This window comes from Poromitra crassiceps (genome assembly GCF_964638095.1).
Source record: "Poromitra crassiceps genome assembly, chromosome: 2".
NCBI lineage: Eukaryota > Metazoa > Chordata > Actinopteri > Beryciformes > Melamphaidae > Poromitra > Poromitra crassiceps.
Window position 1 is genome coordinate 89,481,286 of NC_139624.1, and position 20,650 is coordinate 89,501,935.

The 20,650-nt window shown below is 44.4% G+C and overlaps 1 protein-coding gene across 2 annotated transcripts in view; it reads right to left on the reverse strand.

Annotated features, from left to right (window-relative positions):
- snx16 (sorting nexin 16) overlaps positions 1 to 20,650 on the reverse strand; it is a 51,377-nt gene that overhangs the window by 27,859 nt on the left and 2,868 nt on the right. For both annotated transcript variants that reach the window (XM_083655924.1, XM_083655925.1), the window contains exons 3-5: positions 19,941 to 20,027; positions 13,245 to 13,393; positions 1,681 to 1,750 (exon numbers count right to left, since the gene is read on the reverse strand). In XM_083655924.1, the coding sequence (XP_083512050.1) occupies positions 1,681 to 1,750; positions 13,245 to 13,393; positions 19,941 to 20,027 (306 nt within the window). The remainder of the gene's footprint in view (positions 1 to 1,680; positions 1,751 to 13,244; positions 13,394 to 19,940; positions 20,028 to 20,650) is intronic.

Below are 20,650 nucleotides of genomic sequence, written 5' to 3' on the forward strand. Positions count from 1 at the left end.
GTTTACCGTAGACTTATTTAGGCCTTATTAGTCTTGAGAAAAACTGTAGCCTCGGCATTGGACATGTCATTTCAAAGCAGCGCTTTTAAATGTCCTTTAATTTGTTTATTCATGTAGGCTACATGTTGTTTTAATGTTTAAAAATAAAAAAAAATAGGCTAAGAGCCTAATTAAAAAAAGAAATATGTCATGCCTGTCTCATTCAGACTCCATTATCCTGAGGTCGAATTGCCGCAATTGACTGTTAATGTGGTGAAAATAATCACTGAAGATATATATATATTTTTCTATAATAGTCGAATATTCGTATTGGACAGTCGAATCCGAGTCGACTAGCAGAATCCTGAGACGGGGACAGCCCTACATATTACCACACCATCCTCTCCTCATCCTTTTTACCCACTAGAGGTCAAGAAGATAACGTTTTGGCCTGGTTGATTCATTGTTCAACCTTCAACACCCAGCTGGACACAGAAAGATGCAGGCTGGTTCAGAATAGAGCACCAAATGATTTTGGGCAGACTGGATTTCAATAAGTCTGGTTGATTATGAGCATGAGATGTGTCAGGGGATAAAAAGGCCTGAAGAAACATAGAGGCCATTTACACCTGGCGTTAACATGCGTTTTCTGTGATCAGATTGCAATCAGATTGTGTTTTATCACTTGAAAGTACAGGTGTAAACGCCCCCAAAACGCATTGAAGAAGGATTGCAATCTGATCGGCCAAACCACCTCCGGAGGTGGTCAGGGATGCATTGTGTACACATTGAACACAAGTGTAAATGCAATGTGTCCTCTCAATCTGCATACAGCAACTGTATGCGGATTGAGAGGACAACCATTTCTGCAATCAGATTGCAGAAAATTCATGTTAACGCCAGGTGAAAATGGAATCAGGCTGAAGTGATAATATACAATCTGATTGCAATCTGATGGCAGAAAATGCATGTTAACGCCAGGTGTAAATGGAATCAGGCTGAAGTGATAATATACAATCAGATTGCAATCAGATTGCAGAAAATGCATGTTAACGCCAGGTGTAAATGGAATCAGGCTGAAGTGATAAAATACAATCTGATTGCAATCTGATGGCAGAAATTGCATGTTAACGCCAGGTGTAAATGGCCTCTGCACAGGCCCGGTTTTACAGGGGTGCAAAAGCATGCATTGCACCCGTCTGCATGCTCAGTTGAAAAGAGTGGTAAAAAAAAGAAAATTAATAAAAAAGAAAATATTATGTCATAATAATAAAAAATAATGTAGCCTAGTAGAGTGTTGTATGTTCTGAAAGATTTATGTTGCAATATTCTTTGCTAAAACACTTTACAGCATTTAAAGAGATTATTTGGTCTTAACCAAAGGTACAATGAAATCTCCATGCTGCAGCTGCACACTTACTGTTTAAACTTGAGTTATAATTGTTGTTTTTCTTTGTTCTTTGATGTGATTTTATGGCTTTTTGGCACCTATATGTACCTTTTAAGGTTGAGATAATTGTATTATCATTATATGGTCCAAATATTTCAGTAAAGCACTTGAAACACTTGAAATATTCTTGCTTGGCTGGTATCATTCTACTTGAAATGATGGCAAAATGCATTATTTTTAGTAAGCGGCCTCTGCGTATGCGCACACACACACGTACACACACACAGACACACATGCGCACACACACTTACCCGGCTCTCCTCCAGACTGTCGAAGGGCCCAGGTGGGTCGTCCAGACATAGGAACTCTCTCACTGCCAGGCTGTCAAAGAGAAACAATGGTGTTAGTGCATATGTGTGTATCAGTGAACTATTGAAAACATACAACCTCCCCCAGTCCCCCCCCTTTACACCTGGCATCAACATGCGTCTTATGTGATCGGACTGTAACGGGATAGCACTTAACGACATAAACAAGACTAGGCAAGCCTAGATAATCCGGACCCAGACTGCTTCCACTCAGTGTTGTGCAAACTCACATAAGACTTAGCTCAAAGTTCAGTTGACACAGCTTAAAATTAACTAGTTCATAGTTCACAATTGTTAATTTTGAACTAAACGGCAGGTAAATCTGAGTGTGGAAAGTGAAAAGCAGCACTTTCCCCTTCCTCATTACCACCACCGAGGTGCCCTTGAGCACGGCCCTTACGGTAAAGTGTCATAAAAGGGCTCTCAAAAATGAAAAATACAGAATATTCAACAAAGGAAACACTGAACGCTTTCAAATGTTGATTGATGATATTTCATTTGATGTTTAGAAGCAAACTGACTCATATTTAGCTTATCAAACTTTCTTATCTTTATAGCTGGCAGCAGCTCTATTAGTGGGGCAGAGAGTTGCCAACAACTGACCAAGTGTGGATGAAGATTTGAATGCCGTGGAAGGTGCAAATGCTACAGATTTGGTCTCGTTTGCACAGCACTGTGTAGCTGCAGATGCAGATGTGAAGAATAGCCTTCGTTTCAACCCAGAGCATACTGTAGGTTAGTTGATTATACGCACATTTTCTATAACATAACTGTTGATACCCGAATGGTCAAGTTATTGAGGTTACAGATGTCTTCAATGCATTGTATGTTATTTTTCCATCAGAATGCTGTGTCCCCTGTGTGTCATCAGACTTCGACGTCAACATGGTGGGGATGGACCACCTGCTGGGCGACCTGGAGTAGAGCACCAGCAGCGTGAGCAACTCCGCGGATGAGCGGTGGAGCCTGCCTATAGCAGCTGTAGCGACAAGGGCTACTCCAGCGCCAGCCTGCACCACCTGCAGGACACTCAAGACATGACCCCCGCCACACCCCACCCATTGATTTCTTGTCCCCACCATGACTCCTATTCTTTCATAGCTATTTATTGTTTTAGCAAAAATGTATGTAAATAGTTTACAGCAAGATGTCTGTTTATACAAGCGGTATTTATTAGATCAAATATACTTTATTTATTTATAGCTTATGTGTATTCAATCGTAACAATTGTAAATAAAATGTAAATTTTTTGTACATTTCTAATAAAAGTTGTGCTAAAATAATGTTGTTTATGCTTTTTTACATTACTTTAAAAAGATATGCTGAGTAAATGGCAGGAGATATAAAAAGGATTTCTGGTGTATAATTTTGAATCTTCCATAGTTAGAAACGTGTCATTTGACACCAGAATCATCCAAATCGCCTCGGACAGTGAAATTCTATAGTAAAAATGGCAGCCATCTTTAAAATGGAGGCCATTTTGAAATGTACATGGAATAAATCTGGCTTCTTTGTGGTCATAAATGTATGGTTTGATAGCAAGATCATTTGTATTGGACAATTTTACCCAAAGTTGCCCCAAAATAGTATTTTCGGGCTGGAAATGGCGGCAATTTTGGATTTATTTTTTATTTTTGCGTGGCTAATAGCTTTTATCAAAATAACAATCCACAAGGATTATTTGTGCCAATTTTGGTGCTTCTTTCCGGAAGTGAACAATAGTCACTCTCTGTTGGTCGGTCGGTTGGTCCACAAAAAAATGTTGGTCCACAAACACAATACTGAGTGACATCATTAGGGATCAGTGGTTTCCCAAGCAGGGGTATACCGTATCCCAAATGGCAATCTGGGAACCCAGAGTCTATTTCTGCACGTAAATGGACTGGGACAGCCGTACATTTTTTTTAGGCTTCCTGTAGAGCGTGAATCTTTTGCCATGGACTTCCGCCTCCACGCAGTGCTCCGGTCCCGAACGCTAGTGAATATATAAGAATTTTGACGTTTAGCATTCAAAATAAAAGCGAATGTATGTTTTTAAAAGGCACTGCTGCGCAGAAGTGGGGCTCAGGAGGTAGATAGAGTGAGTCGTCCACTAATCGCATTGGATAGAAGAGGCTGATGATGTCATCCCGATGACATTAAACTCTGCTGACACTCACTGATGACATCCTCACCGATGACATCACAATTGCACGGTGTAAGTGATTTGTGACAGACACTGATGACATCACAATTGCTTCAAGTGACATAACTTATGACATCATCACTGATGATGTCACGTGACATCCAGCTACCATTGCATGTATCTATCAGTGAGTGATGTAATCAGTGATGATGTCATCAGTTCTGTCGCTCGAGTAATTGTGATGTCATCAGTGATGACGACGTCATCCGAGATGGTGTCATCAGTGGTGTCACACAAGCAATTACTGTTGACAGTAACATCCATGATAAATCACTGATGATGATATCACAATGACAACAGTGACATGTCACAATGGCTTGTGAACTGATGTCAGTTATGCATAGACATCATCAGTGATGTCATAAATCCTCCCCTTCTGGGATAATAAATGAATTGGATGACTTGAAGTTAGTTCACAGAATGGCTGATACAGATGAGCCCAGTTGCGTTGATAGGCTGAAAGTCTTCCTGAACAGCCAAAAAGGCTTTATACTCGTTGCAGAGATATACATCAGCTCCATCATTACCATCTGCTATGTTGTGTCGTCCGAACCCTACTACGCTGCAGCGCCCATCCTCACCATGATCCTGGCCACGGTATTCTACTGGATGTTCATGCTAGAGATGGACCAGCCAAACAAAGTGGTCAAATGCCTCTGTGCCGATCTTATCCGCTCTGGCATCAGTGCTCTTCTGTGCGGCATCATCGCTATGGTCACCATGATCTTAAACACGGATGGCGCTCTCACCGCAGGCGCGGTGGCTAGTTTGCTCGCTACTCTCCTGTTTGGCTATGATGTGTACACCATCTATCTGAAGCTTAAGAGCACCAGGCAGGGAGGGGGGGAGGTCGGTGCCACCGACGACGTTGACGATGAAGCTTAAGCATATAGACGATACCATCACCGGAATAAGATGTTCACATATAGTTTGGTTTATGTTTAAACGTTATGAGAGGATTTAAGCAACATACAAACGTGATTACCGGTATTTCACAGCTGTTAGTTACGTTCTAAAGTAGAAACAAACACACTCAAACACACAGACAGAGCAGCTGCAGGTCACTGCATGAGAGGCGAGGAGCCGAGGGAAAGCAGGGGGGCGGGACAAAGTTGCCATATTTGATTGACAACGACTCCACTCAGCTTATTGGCTGTGAGCCCACATGGGGTCAAAAGGGCCATTGGGGAAGGTGGGTGCAGTTTGCTCATGAAGTTTTGGAGACACGTCACAGTGGATAAGGAGGGAATTTCGATCTAGAAATGGGATTTCACTATGCATAAAATGTTAAAATATGGATAAATTCAAATACTTTACACTGAAATGTCACCACCATATACATTGGGCAGTGGTGGCCAATGCTTAGCGAAGCGAGCTTGTGACCGGAAGGTCGTTGGTTTAACCCCCGGGACCGGCAGGATAAATCTGGGTGGGGTTAAGTGATAAGGCAGCGCTAGCCCCTCCCTCATTACCACCACTCAGGTGCCCTTGAGCTAGGCCCTAACCCCAACCACGCCAGTGGAGCTGCTCAGTGGCCAGAGGATCAGACTGGTTGTGAACAGGGCACTCCTGAAAAATCCCACCCATGTGAGAAATAAGCAGTGCAGATTTTGCAGGTCAGGTTATCAGTGATGTCATAGACATTAAGCCTGTTCAGATCTTGCACTAACTCGGCCCAGCTCCGATCTTTGGCGCTCCGATCTCAGTAAAGTACAGGTCTGAACGCACCCAAAGCGTTCAGACTTTGGGTGCAATCTGACCGCCTCAGGCCACCTTCGGATGACAACATACAACTCTCTCCTATAACGTCAATTAATTCTCTGAACTCAATGGTAATCAACATGAGTCTTTTGGAGTACACGGTAGAATAAAACGTGAGACAATTTATGCCACTTTTTTATTATATTTTTGACATGAACGGTCTAATTGACGATTGAAAAGTATCAATTAACGTTACTCTTTACTGTCCAACACATGCCAGTTCGGAGAAATTGTTTCACAACGAGAGACGGATTGTTTGTAGGCTATGCATTGAAACACTGACAGCTGCAACGGACTGGCCGCTGCACTCGTCCACATGTCATGTGTTTACAGCCAGACACACGAGCATAGCCTACAGCCCCCTAGCCCCTTTCGCGACCTTCCGGGTATAATAATTAATAATAATGAATCCTCTGCAGAGTCCCTTATCCTTCCACACCACTCTCACTCCCAAGCTGTCAGATCAGCGATACGCACGTCTGCTTTGGTAGGTGGCTTTGAAATGTTTCTGTGACACTTGTAAATACGTGCGTATCGCTGGACAGCCTGGGCGTGAGAGTGGCGTGGAAGTCTGGGCAGATAAGGGACTCTGGAGGGGATTCATTATTATACCCAGAAGGTCGTGAAAGGGGCAACCTACAACCCTGATATACTTGAAATGGACAGCTGCAGACATCATGGACGCGTAGTTCTGTTATAGGCAGCCTACTCGTTTCTGGAGTCGGGGATAAGGATGTGTGAAGAGAGTGGGTGGGAGAGAAGCAAACAATTTTTTGCAGATCTCAAAAGCAGGTAAACCACTGTGGGATTAGTGAGAATTAGGGGTGGGAATCGCTGAGTAGCTCACGATACGATATCGTCACGATACTTGGCCCTCGATAACGATATATCACGATACTGCGATACTGCGATACTGCGATATATTGGAAGACGATACATCACGATACCTGTGTAACAAGTGAAAAAAATACCTCTGAAGGCAAAAAATCATGTATTATGCATTTATTAGCAGAATTGACATGAACTCTCTGAGTTCACTCACTCACTCATACCATTTTCGATACCACGGAGGAAAAGTTACACATTAAGTCTTTTTATTATTACTATTAAAACAAGAAAACCTATATAACCTACCTACCTACCTATATAATTTCTAAAAGTAGATATTAATGATCAAACATTTCCATTCATGTAGCCTACAGTAGTTATGTTTTTGTTTCAACTACAAACATAAATAAAGTCAACTTGAAACTATGTTTCAACTACCACACACAGCATAATATTTTAGCCTGTTTATTAAAAAAAAAAAAAAAAAAAAATTAATAAACATATCGATACTTGGCGCCAGTGTATCGATAACGTATCGCGGGTGGAAATATCGCGATAACGTGGGTATCGATATTTTGTCCCACCCCTAGTGAGAATGTTACTAAAAGGAGATAGCATGCGCGCTTCGTCAGTACGCCCTGCAGCCTGTCATCCGCTGAAACACTCACTGCATGATGTGCTCTTCAAAGTGGAAATTCGTTTACCAGCAACAGATTTTCGTTCTGAGCTTTTAATTAGTTTCTGCTGGTTTTATTTGACTAATTCCGACACCTGCAGTAACATAATTCATTTGAGAATTGTGAGTAAGGATTATTTTCCTTCTGCCCGCGTTTCCGCCTTCTGCAGCTGCATGCAGCTCCTATACGCAGTAGCCTATCGGAGGAATGTTTTTGTTTACTGTGCTGGAGGATTCAACTTGTCTTTTCGTTTTGTTAATGTGTTTTTTTCTGCCTGTAGATGTAAAAATAAAAGCTTATAATGAAAAAATATAAAGCATTTGTTGTCGTAATTGTTTAATGGGGCACAGAGCCACAGACAGTCAAATAGAGCATTTTTATTTTCTCGGTTAACCGATCAATAGTCGGCTAATGAGGGTCGGTTGTCGGTCAAGAAAAAAATTCATTTTCGACATCCCTATTTTCCTATGATCAGAATTTCAACTGTACAGTAACAAAAGAGAGAAGCACACAAGACACACTGGATGTAGATGTCTTTATTTGCATATAGAGCGGGGAAGTGAGATCCAGATACCCCAGACCCATGTGGGGCCGCATTCTAATGCCAGGTGTGAACTGACCTACTTTACTCGTGTCGGATCCGACTTTGGCCGCTTTAAGGCCAGGTCTGAACGGCCTCATTGTGACATCATCAGTCACCATTGGCTCACTCAATGATTGTGGGGCATGACATCATCAGTGGGTATGACATCATCAGTCAGGGGCGTTTGCATGCTGAGAGTTTGGATTGTTTACTACATTATGATGTCATTTAGCACAGGGGTCCCCAACCTTTTTTGCACCGCGGACCAGTTTAATACTGACAATCTTGTTGCGGACCGGCGGGGGTCGTGATATTAAACACACAGCACGTATTTTCCTTGCATGAACAACATAGCCTACTTTTCAGCCCACCGTCATTTGCAAGCGTATATATATGCCAAGTTGAAAGCTTTTCTTTCTTTCTCTCTCTCTCTCGGTCTCTCTCTCGTTTCTCAAGCTCGCTGCACCCCGCCCAGTGGACCGGGCTCGCAGCCCCGGTACCAAGTGCATTGCGGCCCGGTATCGGTCCGCGGCCCGATGGTTGGGGACCACTGATTTAGTAGACACTTTTATCCAAATGACTTGCAATCAATCACCACAGGGCAGATGGTCTGTGCCATAACGGACGGAAGGAGGGACGGAGGGACACACAAAATTACTTAAAAAAGCCCCTTTTAGACTGGTCAGAAATCCCACTAATATCCACAAACTACTGCCATTTTCCTCAGTCTAAAAGTTGCCAAGCCGGGCCGTTTAGCCAATAGAGCGACCCGGCAATTGAGACGGGTTATTAACGCAACGGCTCTGCACACCTGGCTCTGCACACCTGGCTCTGCACACCTGGCTCTGCACACCTGGCTCTGCACACCTGGTTATTACCATGACTCTCACTCTGCACACCTGGCTCTGCACACCTGGCTCTGCACACCTGGCTCTGCACACCTGGCTCTGCACACCTGGTTATTACCATGACTCTCACTCTGCACACCTGGCTCTGCACACCTGGCTCTGCACACCTGGCTCTGCACACCTGGCGATATAAATCTTGCCGATGGTCCAACGCGTTATTTTCCGAGCATGCTTCTCTTCCTCTTGATTTGCTGCCCCTTTTCCAGCATGTGTGAGTGATTCCAACAGGCTGAAATTCGACTTTCTTAACAGTTAATTACTTTACATTGACGGAATATGCAGACAGAAAAAAGCGTCTCTCAGTGCAGCCCAGGTTGCGTCAAGTCTCAGCCAGAATGTTAGTAGGTCATCTGCTTTAGCTCTTTCAAAATAAAACCCTTAGTGTAACGTTAACATTAATTTTGAGTAATGCTTTACAACCACAGTTTCACTCCATAGCCGTTTTCACACATGCGCTTTATACCGGGAAATGACCAGAAAGCGGTGTAATGCCTTCATGGGTGAAAGTGGTTTTCCGGGATAAGCGCGACCCCGTCATCGCGGACATTTCACCACTTTGGAGCTTGTCATAAGAGCGGTATGTCTGCTTCATGTGTGGGCGTGCCGATTTCCCCCCCTCCCCTCTCTGCTCGCTCTCTGGCCAGTCCTTTAGTCCTCCGCAGCAGCCCGACACACAGGACAGACACAGCGAAAATGGCAGCGGCTTGTTCTAGTCTGAAGCCGCCCAACGCTTGTAGAGAAAGCAGATGCACGAAGCGAAATGTGGAAGTATTTTGCTTACGTTGCCGACAGCGAAGGCAAGCCCCTGGACACATCAAACGAAGCCAGTTTGTAAAAAGTGCTTCAACGCGACACAGGTGAACGGATAAACATCGAACCAGCTAGGCTATTTCTCTCAGACAGGGATCACAACTTCTTCAAAGATTTCAGTTCAAAGACTGGTTAGCGAATGTGAAGGATACAACATACATGCCCTCTTAAGTTAAACGAGTGTGATTTATTCTGTGACAAGCGAACTTATTTCACCATCGGAGTTTTGCCGCCCCCCCTTCCCCCCTCGCCCCCCAAAATAAGGACGATTCCCCATCCAAGTGCACACGTCACTCCCCACCCGCTCTGCAGTGCCCCCCCCCCCCCCCGACCCCCCTCAAATACAGGTACTTTCGCTGCTATTTTCACACATGTGAGCCCTCAGGTGTGAAGGGACATTCTTTGAAATAGCCAGTCTTGATTTACAGGTAATTTCCCTGTCTGTATGTGTGAAAACAGCTCATATGTAATCTTAACATCTAAACGAGTATTTTGATACGTTTGTTGCTTCGTTTGTTGAAACACCTTTTTCTCCTCCAATGTGCATCAGTAAAGCTATTTACTTGTTTAAATGACATTATTTTGTTTTGGCTAACCTGACGCTGGGCCTGGGCAGCCATTTTGTTTTGGCTAACCTGACGCTGGGCCTGGGCAGCCATTTTGTTTTGGCTAACCTGACGCTGGGCCTGAAGGGAGAAGGGAGGGGGAAGAGACCCCGCAGCTGTGGAGAAACTGAACGGGTTGAGAGTGCAATCTAAAAGTTTGAAAAGGCGATGCTGCTGCTGCTGCCCCCTGCTGCTTTCCAGGGTAACAAAAAAAGTGTATTAGTGGGACTTTTGATATCAAAAAGGTAAAAGAGAGCATTGCTCTCAGTGAGACTGGCCTGACTAAATAAATGTTTTTTTTTTTTTTTTTAGTGCTCAGTTACTCTTTAAAGCCAATTGTTGGTAACCGGACATTCTTCCATGATTCCGCAAATTAAATTCCAAATGCCAGCAGGGGATTTCAGGGGGGCGGGGCTTGAGCATATATTGAAGTGCCTGGGGGTGTGGAGCATTTTTGCTCAGACTATGGCATTAAGTACAGTAGGGCCGGACATGCTATCCTGGGGTGGGGGGGATCCTCATCCCCTCTGTGGAACCAAAGACATGTTGGGAAGTGCAAATATGCCTCATGCATGCTTAAACAACCCAATAAATGGGAGAGTAGGCAGTGTTTTCCCTACCATTCTACAGGCCAGGCCAACGACGCCCCCGCCAGCCCAGAAGAGGAAATGCACACACAAAAAAAGGAAAAAAATATTTGTTTCCCCCTGCTCTCCCCAAAATTTCAATAAACCTTTATGGCATATTATTACAATAAAACAATACTGGTGTTGACAATAATAGAAGATGTGAAATCATTCAAAACAATAAGCATTTTGCTTTTAGGAGCATCGTGCCATCGTGCGGCGCTGTTCCAAAACGTGTCAACGTGTGTCGTTGCCTGGGAAACGCACATCCCATAACACAACTGTTCGCATGGCATCCCATAATAGTATGATGATACTTGGGATGCCATTGCGAACATAGATGCGAACAGGTTAGCTAAAAGTTTAGTGTCGCCAGCGAGGGCCCCCACCGTTGCGGTCGGGGTACGTTTCAAAATCCCTCCAGGCCTGAAAATGTTTCTAGGGGAAACACTGGTAGGGTACGACAAATTGGCACGTAAAGCAATGACAGAGCGGGCATCTGAATGGCATAATTTACGAGTGCCGTGGCATCATTTACGATAACGACCAGTTATCAATAATGTTGTCAAATCGACAACATGAAGCAAAACATCAAAGTGGATTCTGATTTTAGTTTACAGACACTCTTTTGGACCTCACGCTAGAGGGCTGCATTGGCAGCGGGTTCCTGCAGGAACGGGCATTATTGACGTTGGGGCGAGCGGGAACGGGCGGTCAAAGAATAAACTGCGGATCCCATGATTTTATTCTCTCCTTGATTACTGCCGAGTGAGTCATCTCCTCGGAGATACAATCTTTGGCAGTGTGCGCTCTGGCCTGTGTGTCATAGCAGACAGGCTGATTGAGAGGAAGATAGAGAAACCAAAACGTTTTCCTTAATGTGAAACAAGGGAATCAACATTATAGATGGCAATGGGGGGTGTTCAGATATCACACCCAGAGACATTCAACTTTTCAAACGCAGCAGAATGGTGCAGTGGTCAGTGGATAAGAAAATTTGACAGATTTCAGATCGCTTCATGGCTCAATGAAAAACAAGAGGAATATCAGGTGAACTCGCTCTAAGTTATGCAATGGGATGGGAGATACAGCTGACGTTTTTTGTTGTTGCAGTTTAACCATTGATCGAGGCAGATAAGAAGTATGCAGCTGTTAAAGCAGCAGCATTTGAACAACACTACATAGGAAATCATGATGTGATCTTTGAGAGAGCCTAATTCAATGAACTACCGTGGGACCCCCGCAAATGGCGGGTGGTCATAACGTGGCTGCGGGAGCACGTTGCGGGAGCGGGTGGTAATGGTCAGAAATCCAGCGGGAGGGGGCACAATTAAGAAAACAGTCCCACGGTGTTGTCCCATCTCATAACAAAAGTAGATCAGATTAGAAAGATGCAGATAATTGGAGAAATAGTGAATCAGACATAGTTTTCAATTGACATAATAGAAACACAAATCTTTTAAATTCACAAACTATTTTGGGGGAAAAGAAAGAAAATCATCTGGGTTTTTGTTTTTGGTGGGTTTTATCCAATCACTAGCATTGCCCAGGTTAAATAGGCAAAAAGAAATACAACTGTGCCTTTTGCTTAGCCGGAAATGATGGTGTGTCCTGTAGGGATGGACGGGAGTACTCGGTTACTCGAGTACTCCTTCATAATGTCAGTACTCGAGTAACGTTTCAGCTGTCTGGGTACTCGCTGGCCAACTCCAATCAACCGCGACACGCGGGGGACGTGCGGGCAGTATTAAACAAGCACACCCTATAACCAGTTCAGAGAAGCAGGAGGGGGAGGAGGGAGCAGGAGTCGGTTGTGTTATTGTGAAAAAGTTAAGAGAAAGAAGAAACGTCATACTTTCCTATTTTCAACCCAATGTGAGTAATGTTACAAGTCTTCAACTGTTGTTGACCTCTACTGGCCACAGCTAAAAAGAAAGCAGTTGCATGAAACAGCTGCCTCCTCTGCTGCTGTCTAGGGTATGGCAGTTGTCTTAAGAAAAAGTGCATACAACAGCGCAACTTGAGCAGGTCACCATCTTTCAAATTACCTGCACCCGCAGCCGTTTCAAAACGTAAACAATGGGAGAGGAATTGGAAGTGTATGCAGTTGCGAATTCTGCGTCAGAAAGTGCAATCGGGTTGCAATGGAGATGCATATTAAAGCTAGGTGTGAATGCCATTGGTCTAAAACGTATCCAGATACAATTTGGCATTGTGTGTTATTGCCAGCTATAAAGGGGCCTAATTAACTACTTTGACAAACATTAAGAGCTCGGATGAAAGCAAATTGAGCTATGGTGTGTGTGTGTGTGTGTGTGTGTGTGTGTGTGTGTGTGTGTGTGTGTGTGTGTGTGTGTGTGTGTGTGTCTGTGAACATGCCTGCCATGTTAACTGATTCTAAAAGGAATGAACCTAAAAAATAATAATAAGAAATCACTGTGATCAATGAATCATGACTGCCTTTGCATGGTGGACTGATTTTCCACACAATCTCTCTCACTCTCGCGCGCGCACACACACAGACCTGTTGGCGATGTCCTTGTGAGCAACCAGGTTCTGAAGAAAAGCCTGCAGTCCCAGCTGTCGGTCCTCCAGGAAGTCGGTGTCGTAGTTGTCTTTAAACCACCGCTTAGGAGGCAGCGCGAGGCGGAAGCCTGGGAACATCTCCTTCAGCTGGAACGAACACACACACACACACACACACACACACACACACACACACACACACACACACACACACACACACACACACACACACACACACACACACACACACCTTATTTAAGACCTTTTGAATATATTTTAAGACATCAACGCCACTTTCATCACATCAGCGATAGGGGTGTAAATCACGTAGATTCAAATAGATTATTTGGACAACGATACAATATTATTTGCTGATAACACAAATCTGCCATGATAAGATATCGATTCAATCAGGGGTCTGCGATCAATATGAGACGATATCATATGCTCAACAATCAACACAATAGCTACAAAATATAATACCGCTCAAACGGCGATTAATAGTTTTTAAGGCCCTTAATTTTCCCTAAATTTATTTATCAACTTTTAATACTTTTCAAGAACCCGCAGATACCCTGATAGATGAATACTGCAGCCACATAGCTTGCCTGGGTCCAGACCTTCAAATCCGCCCACTGCATGACATGAAACAGCCATTTCCAGTGTTCAAAAGATTTTCGGTCCAATGAGCGCTCAGGGGGACTAACGATTAGCCAATCAGTGTCAACAAACGGCGCAAAGGGCAGGACTACCGCCGTTGTCAAGCTGTCAAGTGCGCCAGACCTAACAACAATGGCGACTGCTATCGACGAGACAGACGCTGCTATCGAGGCTGTTCTAAATGGATTAAAAGTACCAATTGCATACAGTACTTTGAAATCCGAATGGTACTCTGCTTTGAAAGTATTTATTCAAAGGCGAGTTGTTTTTTGCGCTCTCCCAACTGGATCATATTCACGTGTATACGTTGCTGAGGCAATGTCAGACCGAAGAAGGAGATGGAGTGTGCCGAGATGACGATTCAGTCTGATCTCAGGTGAGCACATAGCATTACAAGCACCGAGACACTACTCACACACGTGCACATACAGGTGGGTGCAAGAGAGCTGAGGGTGCTTTAAAAGGTTTCACGTTGACCTTCAGTCCAGAGAAGGCATCACACACACCCTGCTACGTCCTCACATGCTCTGATCAAACACTTGTGCAAAACAGAGACAACGACAGAGAAAAGGTCCTGTCGACCTCCAGCATCCCTTTCTGGACATCCTGGATTACCATCAGGGTTAGTAAAGACATTAATGACCTCTATCATTATCGTGTGAATTGCAATCTACATTTTGTGAATTGCAATCTACATTTTGAGTACACCAGTCTTCTGAAATGTAACCTTGTTGTCACCCCCGGCGACTGCTCAGCGGGAGGACGGAGCCTTTGACATGCTAGTAGCTTTGAGTGAGGTTGGAAATTAAATGTTTAAAGGATGGCTTTACCGGTAATCAACCCACTTTGTATCATATATAATCTAGGTAAAATATGCACATGGGCAGTGTTTTACCTTCTCTCTCTGTTTACCTCACGGAGAAAATGCTCACTGCTGCTGTCTGCAGAAACTCCGCCCCTGCCAGCTGCAAGTCATTAAGGCTTGTTAAGGCTCTCAATTCTCATGGATGTGCACATACTTAAAAAATAAAAATAAACAATAACATTTGCCCTCGGAGCAGATTCTGCCTCTCCAGCAGAACTTCCGCAGCTCCGTTCTGACGCGTTGTGACGTAAAACGCGTCATAATGGAGCACCTTGGCAGAGGAGGAAATGAGAGATCTCCGTGAGGAACACACAGAGAGAAGGTAAACACTGGGCATGTGCTTATATTACCCAGATTATTAATGATACAAAATGGGTTGATTACTGGAAAAAGCCATCCTTTAAGGGTCATCATAAACAGGTAGCACGTCCTGTGATCATCATAAACAGGTAGCACGTCCTGTGATCATCATAAACAGGTAGCACGTCCTGTGATCATCATAAACAGCTAGCAACGTCCTGTGATCATCATAAACAGCTAGCACGTCCTGTGATCATCATAAACAGGTAGCACGTCCTGTGATCATCATAAACAGCTAGCACGTCCTGTGATCATCATAAACAGCTAGCAACGTCCTGTGATCATCATAAACAGCTAGCAACGTCCTGTGATCATCATAAACAGCTAGCAACGTCCTGTGATCATCATAAACAGGTAGCACGTCCTGTGATCATCATAAACAGGTAGCACGTCCTGTGATCATCATAAACAGCTAGCACGTCCTGTGATCATCATAAACAGCTAGCAACGTCCTGTGATCATCATAAACAGCTAGCACGTCCTGTGATCATCATAAACAGCTAGCACGTCCTGTGATCATCATAAACAGCTAGCAACGTCCTGTGATCATCATAAACAGCTAGCAACGTCCTGTGATCATCATAAACAGCTAGCACGTCCTGTGATCATCATAAACAGCTAGCACGTCCTGTGGTCATCATAAACAGCTAGCAACGTCCTGTGATCATCATAAACAGCTAGCAACGTCCTGTGATCATCATAAACAGCTAGCACGTCCTGTGATCATCATAAACAGCTAGCACGTCCTGTGATCATCATAAACAGCTAGCAATGTCCTGTGATCATCATAAACAGCTAGCAACGTCCTGTGATAGCCATATAGCCATTGTGATTTTCCTTGATCTTTTTTTTACGTAAAAATATCAACCAAACGTCTGTCTGTGTGCTAGATTTATAAAAGAAAATCACACCCAGGGGTTGACGTAAGTGGTGTGTGCGCAGGTCGGCCCCTTCTCCATAAACAGTGTTTCCCCTAGAAACATTTTCAGGCCTGGAGGGATTCCGAAACGTACCTCGACCGCAACGGTGGGGGCCCTCGCTGGCGACGCTAAACTTTTAGCTAACCTGTTCGCTTCTATGTTCGCAATGGCATCCCAAGTATCATCATACTATTATGGGATGTGATGCGAACAGTTGTGTTATGGGATGTGCGTTTCCCAGGCAACGACACACGTTGACACGTTTTGGAACAGCGCTGCATGATGCTCCTAAAAGCAAAATGCTTATTGGCATCTTCTATTACTGTCAACACCAGTATTGTTGTATTGTAATAATATGCCATAAAGGTTCATTGAAATTTTGGGGAGAGCAGATTGCATTTCCTCTTCTGGCCTGGCGGGGGCGTCGTTGGCCTGGCGGGCCCACCAGGCCTGTAGAATGGTAGGGGAAACACTGATATGCATAGGCTACTCCTGATTGGTCTATCCTCTCATGCTACAAACGGACATCGTGCTATGAATGGATACCTCGTTTCCCTAGCCCCACCCCCCTTCCTTGACCCCCCCCCTCCACACACACGCACATTCCCCTAGCCAACCCTCGAATCCTGACCCTCTACCACCTTCCTATCCCTAGCTACGGCCCCTTTTCGCTAGCCCCTCCTCACTTCCTTGTCCCCCCCCCCCCCCCTCCAAACCCCTAGCCACTCCCCCTGGTCACAACACGAATCCAGACTCTCTACAACTTCCTATCCCTAGCTATAGCCCCTTTTCCCTAGCTCCGCCCTCTTTCCACCACCCACATGCCCTATGCCACACCCCCGAGCCACCTCTCGACTCTCTACGACCCTCCTATCCCGACATGAGACTAGGGAGCCCCTAGTCTCATAGGGACGGACATCTCATGCTACAGACGGACACACATGTCACATAGAAGCGGCTGCACCGCTTAAAAGCCACACACTGTGAAATTGTTCCAAATAGTTGGAGGTGTGACTGTGACCAAACCAGCTTCTACTAGAGGTGTGACTGTGACCAATCCAGCTTCTACTAGAGGTGTGACTGTGACCAAACCAGCTTCTACTAGAGGTGTGACTGTGACCAATCCAGCTTCTACTAGAGGTGTGACTGTGACCAAACCAGCTTCTACTAGAGGTGTGACTGTGACCAATCCAGCTTCTACTAGAGGTGTGACTGTGACCAATCCAGCTTCTACTAGACGTGTGACTGTGACCAAACCAGCTTCTACTAGAGGTGTGACTGTGACCAAACCAGCTTCTACTAGAGGTGTGACTGTGACCAAAGCAGCTTCTAGGAGGTGTGACTGTGACCAAACCAGCTTCTAGGGTTACATACATCCACAGCAAGTGTGGCCTGATCACTTTCCCTGCCTCTATTGAGAAGCCACAGGAATGGAGGGAAAGGACGCCCACGCCCTCTCTCCTGTTTCTCTCCTTGTTGAATGGAGGGTGTTCCCCTCTCTCCTGTGCTTCCATTCTTCTTGCTTAGCGTTGTTATGCTACTCTGAATTAGTTCCAACTGTTTTCACACTATGCTTTGCCTTGATGAGAAAACGCTGTCTCCTTAACAGAAGAATACCTACAAGCTGTGCATGTTGCGTGGGCCTGCAGTTTGTTTTGGCTTGTTTTTGCATCAGCACCCAGCAGTTTCACAAGTAATCATCATCTCAACATTGTCTAATAATTTTCCCCATGTGCAATCTGTGACCCAACTGTCCCTCCCCAAACCTGCTCCCCTAGTTGGCTGTGGGCCGTTTGGGAAACAGTGGGTCTTTGTGTATCGCTAATCACTTCCACAGTGCACGCAAAAACAAGGAAAGCATGCTGAGAGAAAAGAGTTTACGGCAGGGGTGGCCAAACTACGGCCCACGGGCCAACTGCGGCCCACTGCCCGTTTTTAAGTGGCCCGCCATGAATTTAGGAAAAAAAAAAAAATCTGTTTTAAAGTTTAAAACGGAAAACGAAAACGAAAAAACGAAAACGGGAAAAAAACAGAAAAACAAAAAAAGAAAGAAAAAGAAACGGAAAAACAAAAACAAAAACGGATTCCCCCATTTAGTTTTTTGAATTTAAAACCATTGAAAATGGGTTATACTTGAGTACCCTGACCTGGTCTATTTATTTTTAAACATTTTTAATACTGAATGAATGTTTAATACTAATGTTTTGTTAAATTATCTCTGTCTTAACCTGTTGGCACAGGAAAAGAAAATGTGAAAACATACAGAAATACCCATTGTAATAGGTGAGCACATCAATAAACTATAGCCACTTCTTAACATGCAGTGGAATCCGTATTATAACCTGCACCTAGCCGGTTGGCCTGCATGTTAAACAACAATTAGCCGGCCTACGCGCACTCCCGAGACTCCGTATCTTATCTACCTCGACCACCGGTATAAGATCCGCTTCCACGCAAGCGCTGGTCATGTTAAACAGTGGAACGATATGATCCGCATATGTCTGAGTGGGCGGGTGTGGCTCTTCGTGACTCACTTCACGTTCGCTAGTTTATTAATTAATGAATCGTTCGGGCAATCGCTTATATCAACGAGCAAACTCACGGTTTCCTCAAGTGCTGCAAAAACGGCTTGATTTGTTAAGTGGGCGCTAGAATGACCGTGCTTTCCGAGGTGAGGGCTGGCTTGACTGCAGAGAGGCAGCGGGGAAGGAAAGTGAAAAGTGGAGCAGAAACGCGCTCCTGAGAATACGAGGCAGCAGGATGACTGAAGCAAATGAAACAACTATCACAAAGAGCAGCCGACATTCTGACACTTTTTGCGCAATGCGTGCCGCTCTATCTGCCTGTTTGTCTCTCTGCCAGTGCCCGCATGTCTGTTTAGTGTGCGTGTGTGTGTGGCATGTCATTTTTAACGCTGTTCATAACGAGCAGAGCGTGTTTAGGCTATCGTATGGCTCCATCCCCAAATTAATTTTCATCGTCCCTGACGCTACTGTGCGCCCACACTGCGGAGTGGATAGGAGCTGACTGACTCTGACTGATAGGCTATCAAAGTTTTGTGGGGAGAAATACATTTCAAACTAGTCAGATATGACTTGAATGTCATAAAATAAATCACCCACAGTGATTGACGACAGTCCGACCACTATTTTGACTGCGCGGCTTTATGTAGCTTAACAAAGGCATTTTTGGCACATTGCCACCCCTCGTTGTCAATGGACTCCGTTAAAACATGTTTTTTGAAGTCTCCAGATTTGTCAGGCAGGCAGACTGTGCATCCACACTGTGGAGAGGATAGGAGCTGACTGACTGATAGGCTATCAAACTTTTGTGGGGAGAAATAAATTTAAAACAAGTCAGATATGACTTGATTTGTTTTTGTTTGGTTACAAATTCGCTAAAGCTGTTTCCTATCACACACATTTCTTGTTTTTGATAGATGCTACCGCGCCGCCGCCCCCCCCCCCCCCCCCCCCCGCCGCCCACTGGCAGAAAAAACGGCTCATATCCAGTTGTTTCTTAACAAAGACCCCTCATGTTTAGAAAGGCAAAACCTGAAAATATCCTGTTCTCTCTAGCAGGACATGATCCAGATAACATGTTTAAAAGGCACTTATGTGTCATATATTTATTTAGGTAGAAATTAAATTTTTGATGGCACAAGGGTTTTCTGGTCCAATTTTTTTGCCGCGAAAACTGCCGCGCTTAATATTGTTTGGCCCGCGACTCCTTATATTTTTCTGTAGCCTATGCGGCCCACAACCCAAAAAGTTTGACCACCCCTGGTTTATGGAATACGGACACAAGCAAAGTGTCATGATCACAAAACCAAGGCATGTTGGCGAATTGAAAATTGAGCCCCCTCACACATACATGCACGCAAACACACCTTGTCATTGAGTCTGGAGAAGTCTGTGTATCTTCTGAATACAACCCAGCTCTCGTCTTGAGTCTTCCTGACCAGGATCTTGTATACCTACAGCAGAGAAAAGACATCACACACAGACAACCTATAAGCCAGGGATACTCAACTTGCTTTGCCCGGGGGCCACTTTCGTGAAATGATAGAAGGCCAGGGGCCAGTTAATAAACAAACAATATACATTTTTCTGTCGCGGATTGTAGGTTTTTGGGGTGTCAGCCGGAGTTTACTCTGACAATGTTGTGCACACCGGATAGTTAGTTAGGTTAAGTTAGTTAGGTTAAGTACACATCGAAAAGCCTACCCAGGGACAGGGATTGCAAATTAGCCTTGGCTAGATATCCTATATATATCGCATATGTTTCATGTTACTGTAACTTGTTACAATGTTGTCTTGCATTGTCCCTGACAAATAAACGAAAAAAAAAAAAAAAAAAATACAGTACATAAGTGCCTGGGTAGCGAGCAGACGGCAGTATTTGACAATTTAGCAGCTAAATTATAGATTATTGAAAGATATTCCATATTCCAGACTGAAATGCTATAACAGAAGTGGAGTATTGGCCAGAGTGACATGAACATTTGGACACTTATTCAGCGGGTATCTTGCATGTTGCGTTCAGGTGCACTGTAAAAAAAAAAAGAAATTGAGTTGAGTATCACTGCTATAAGCCTTG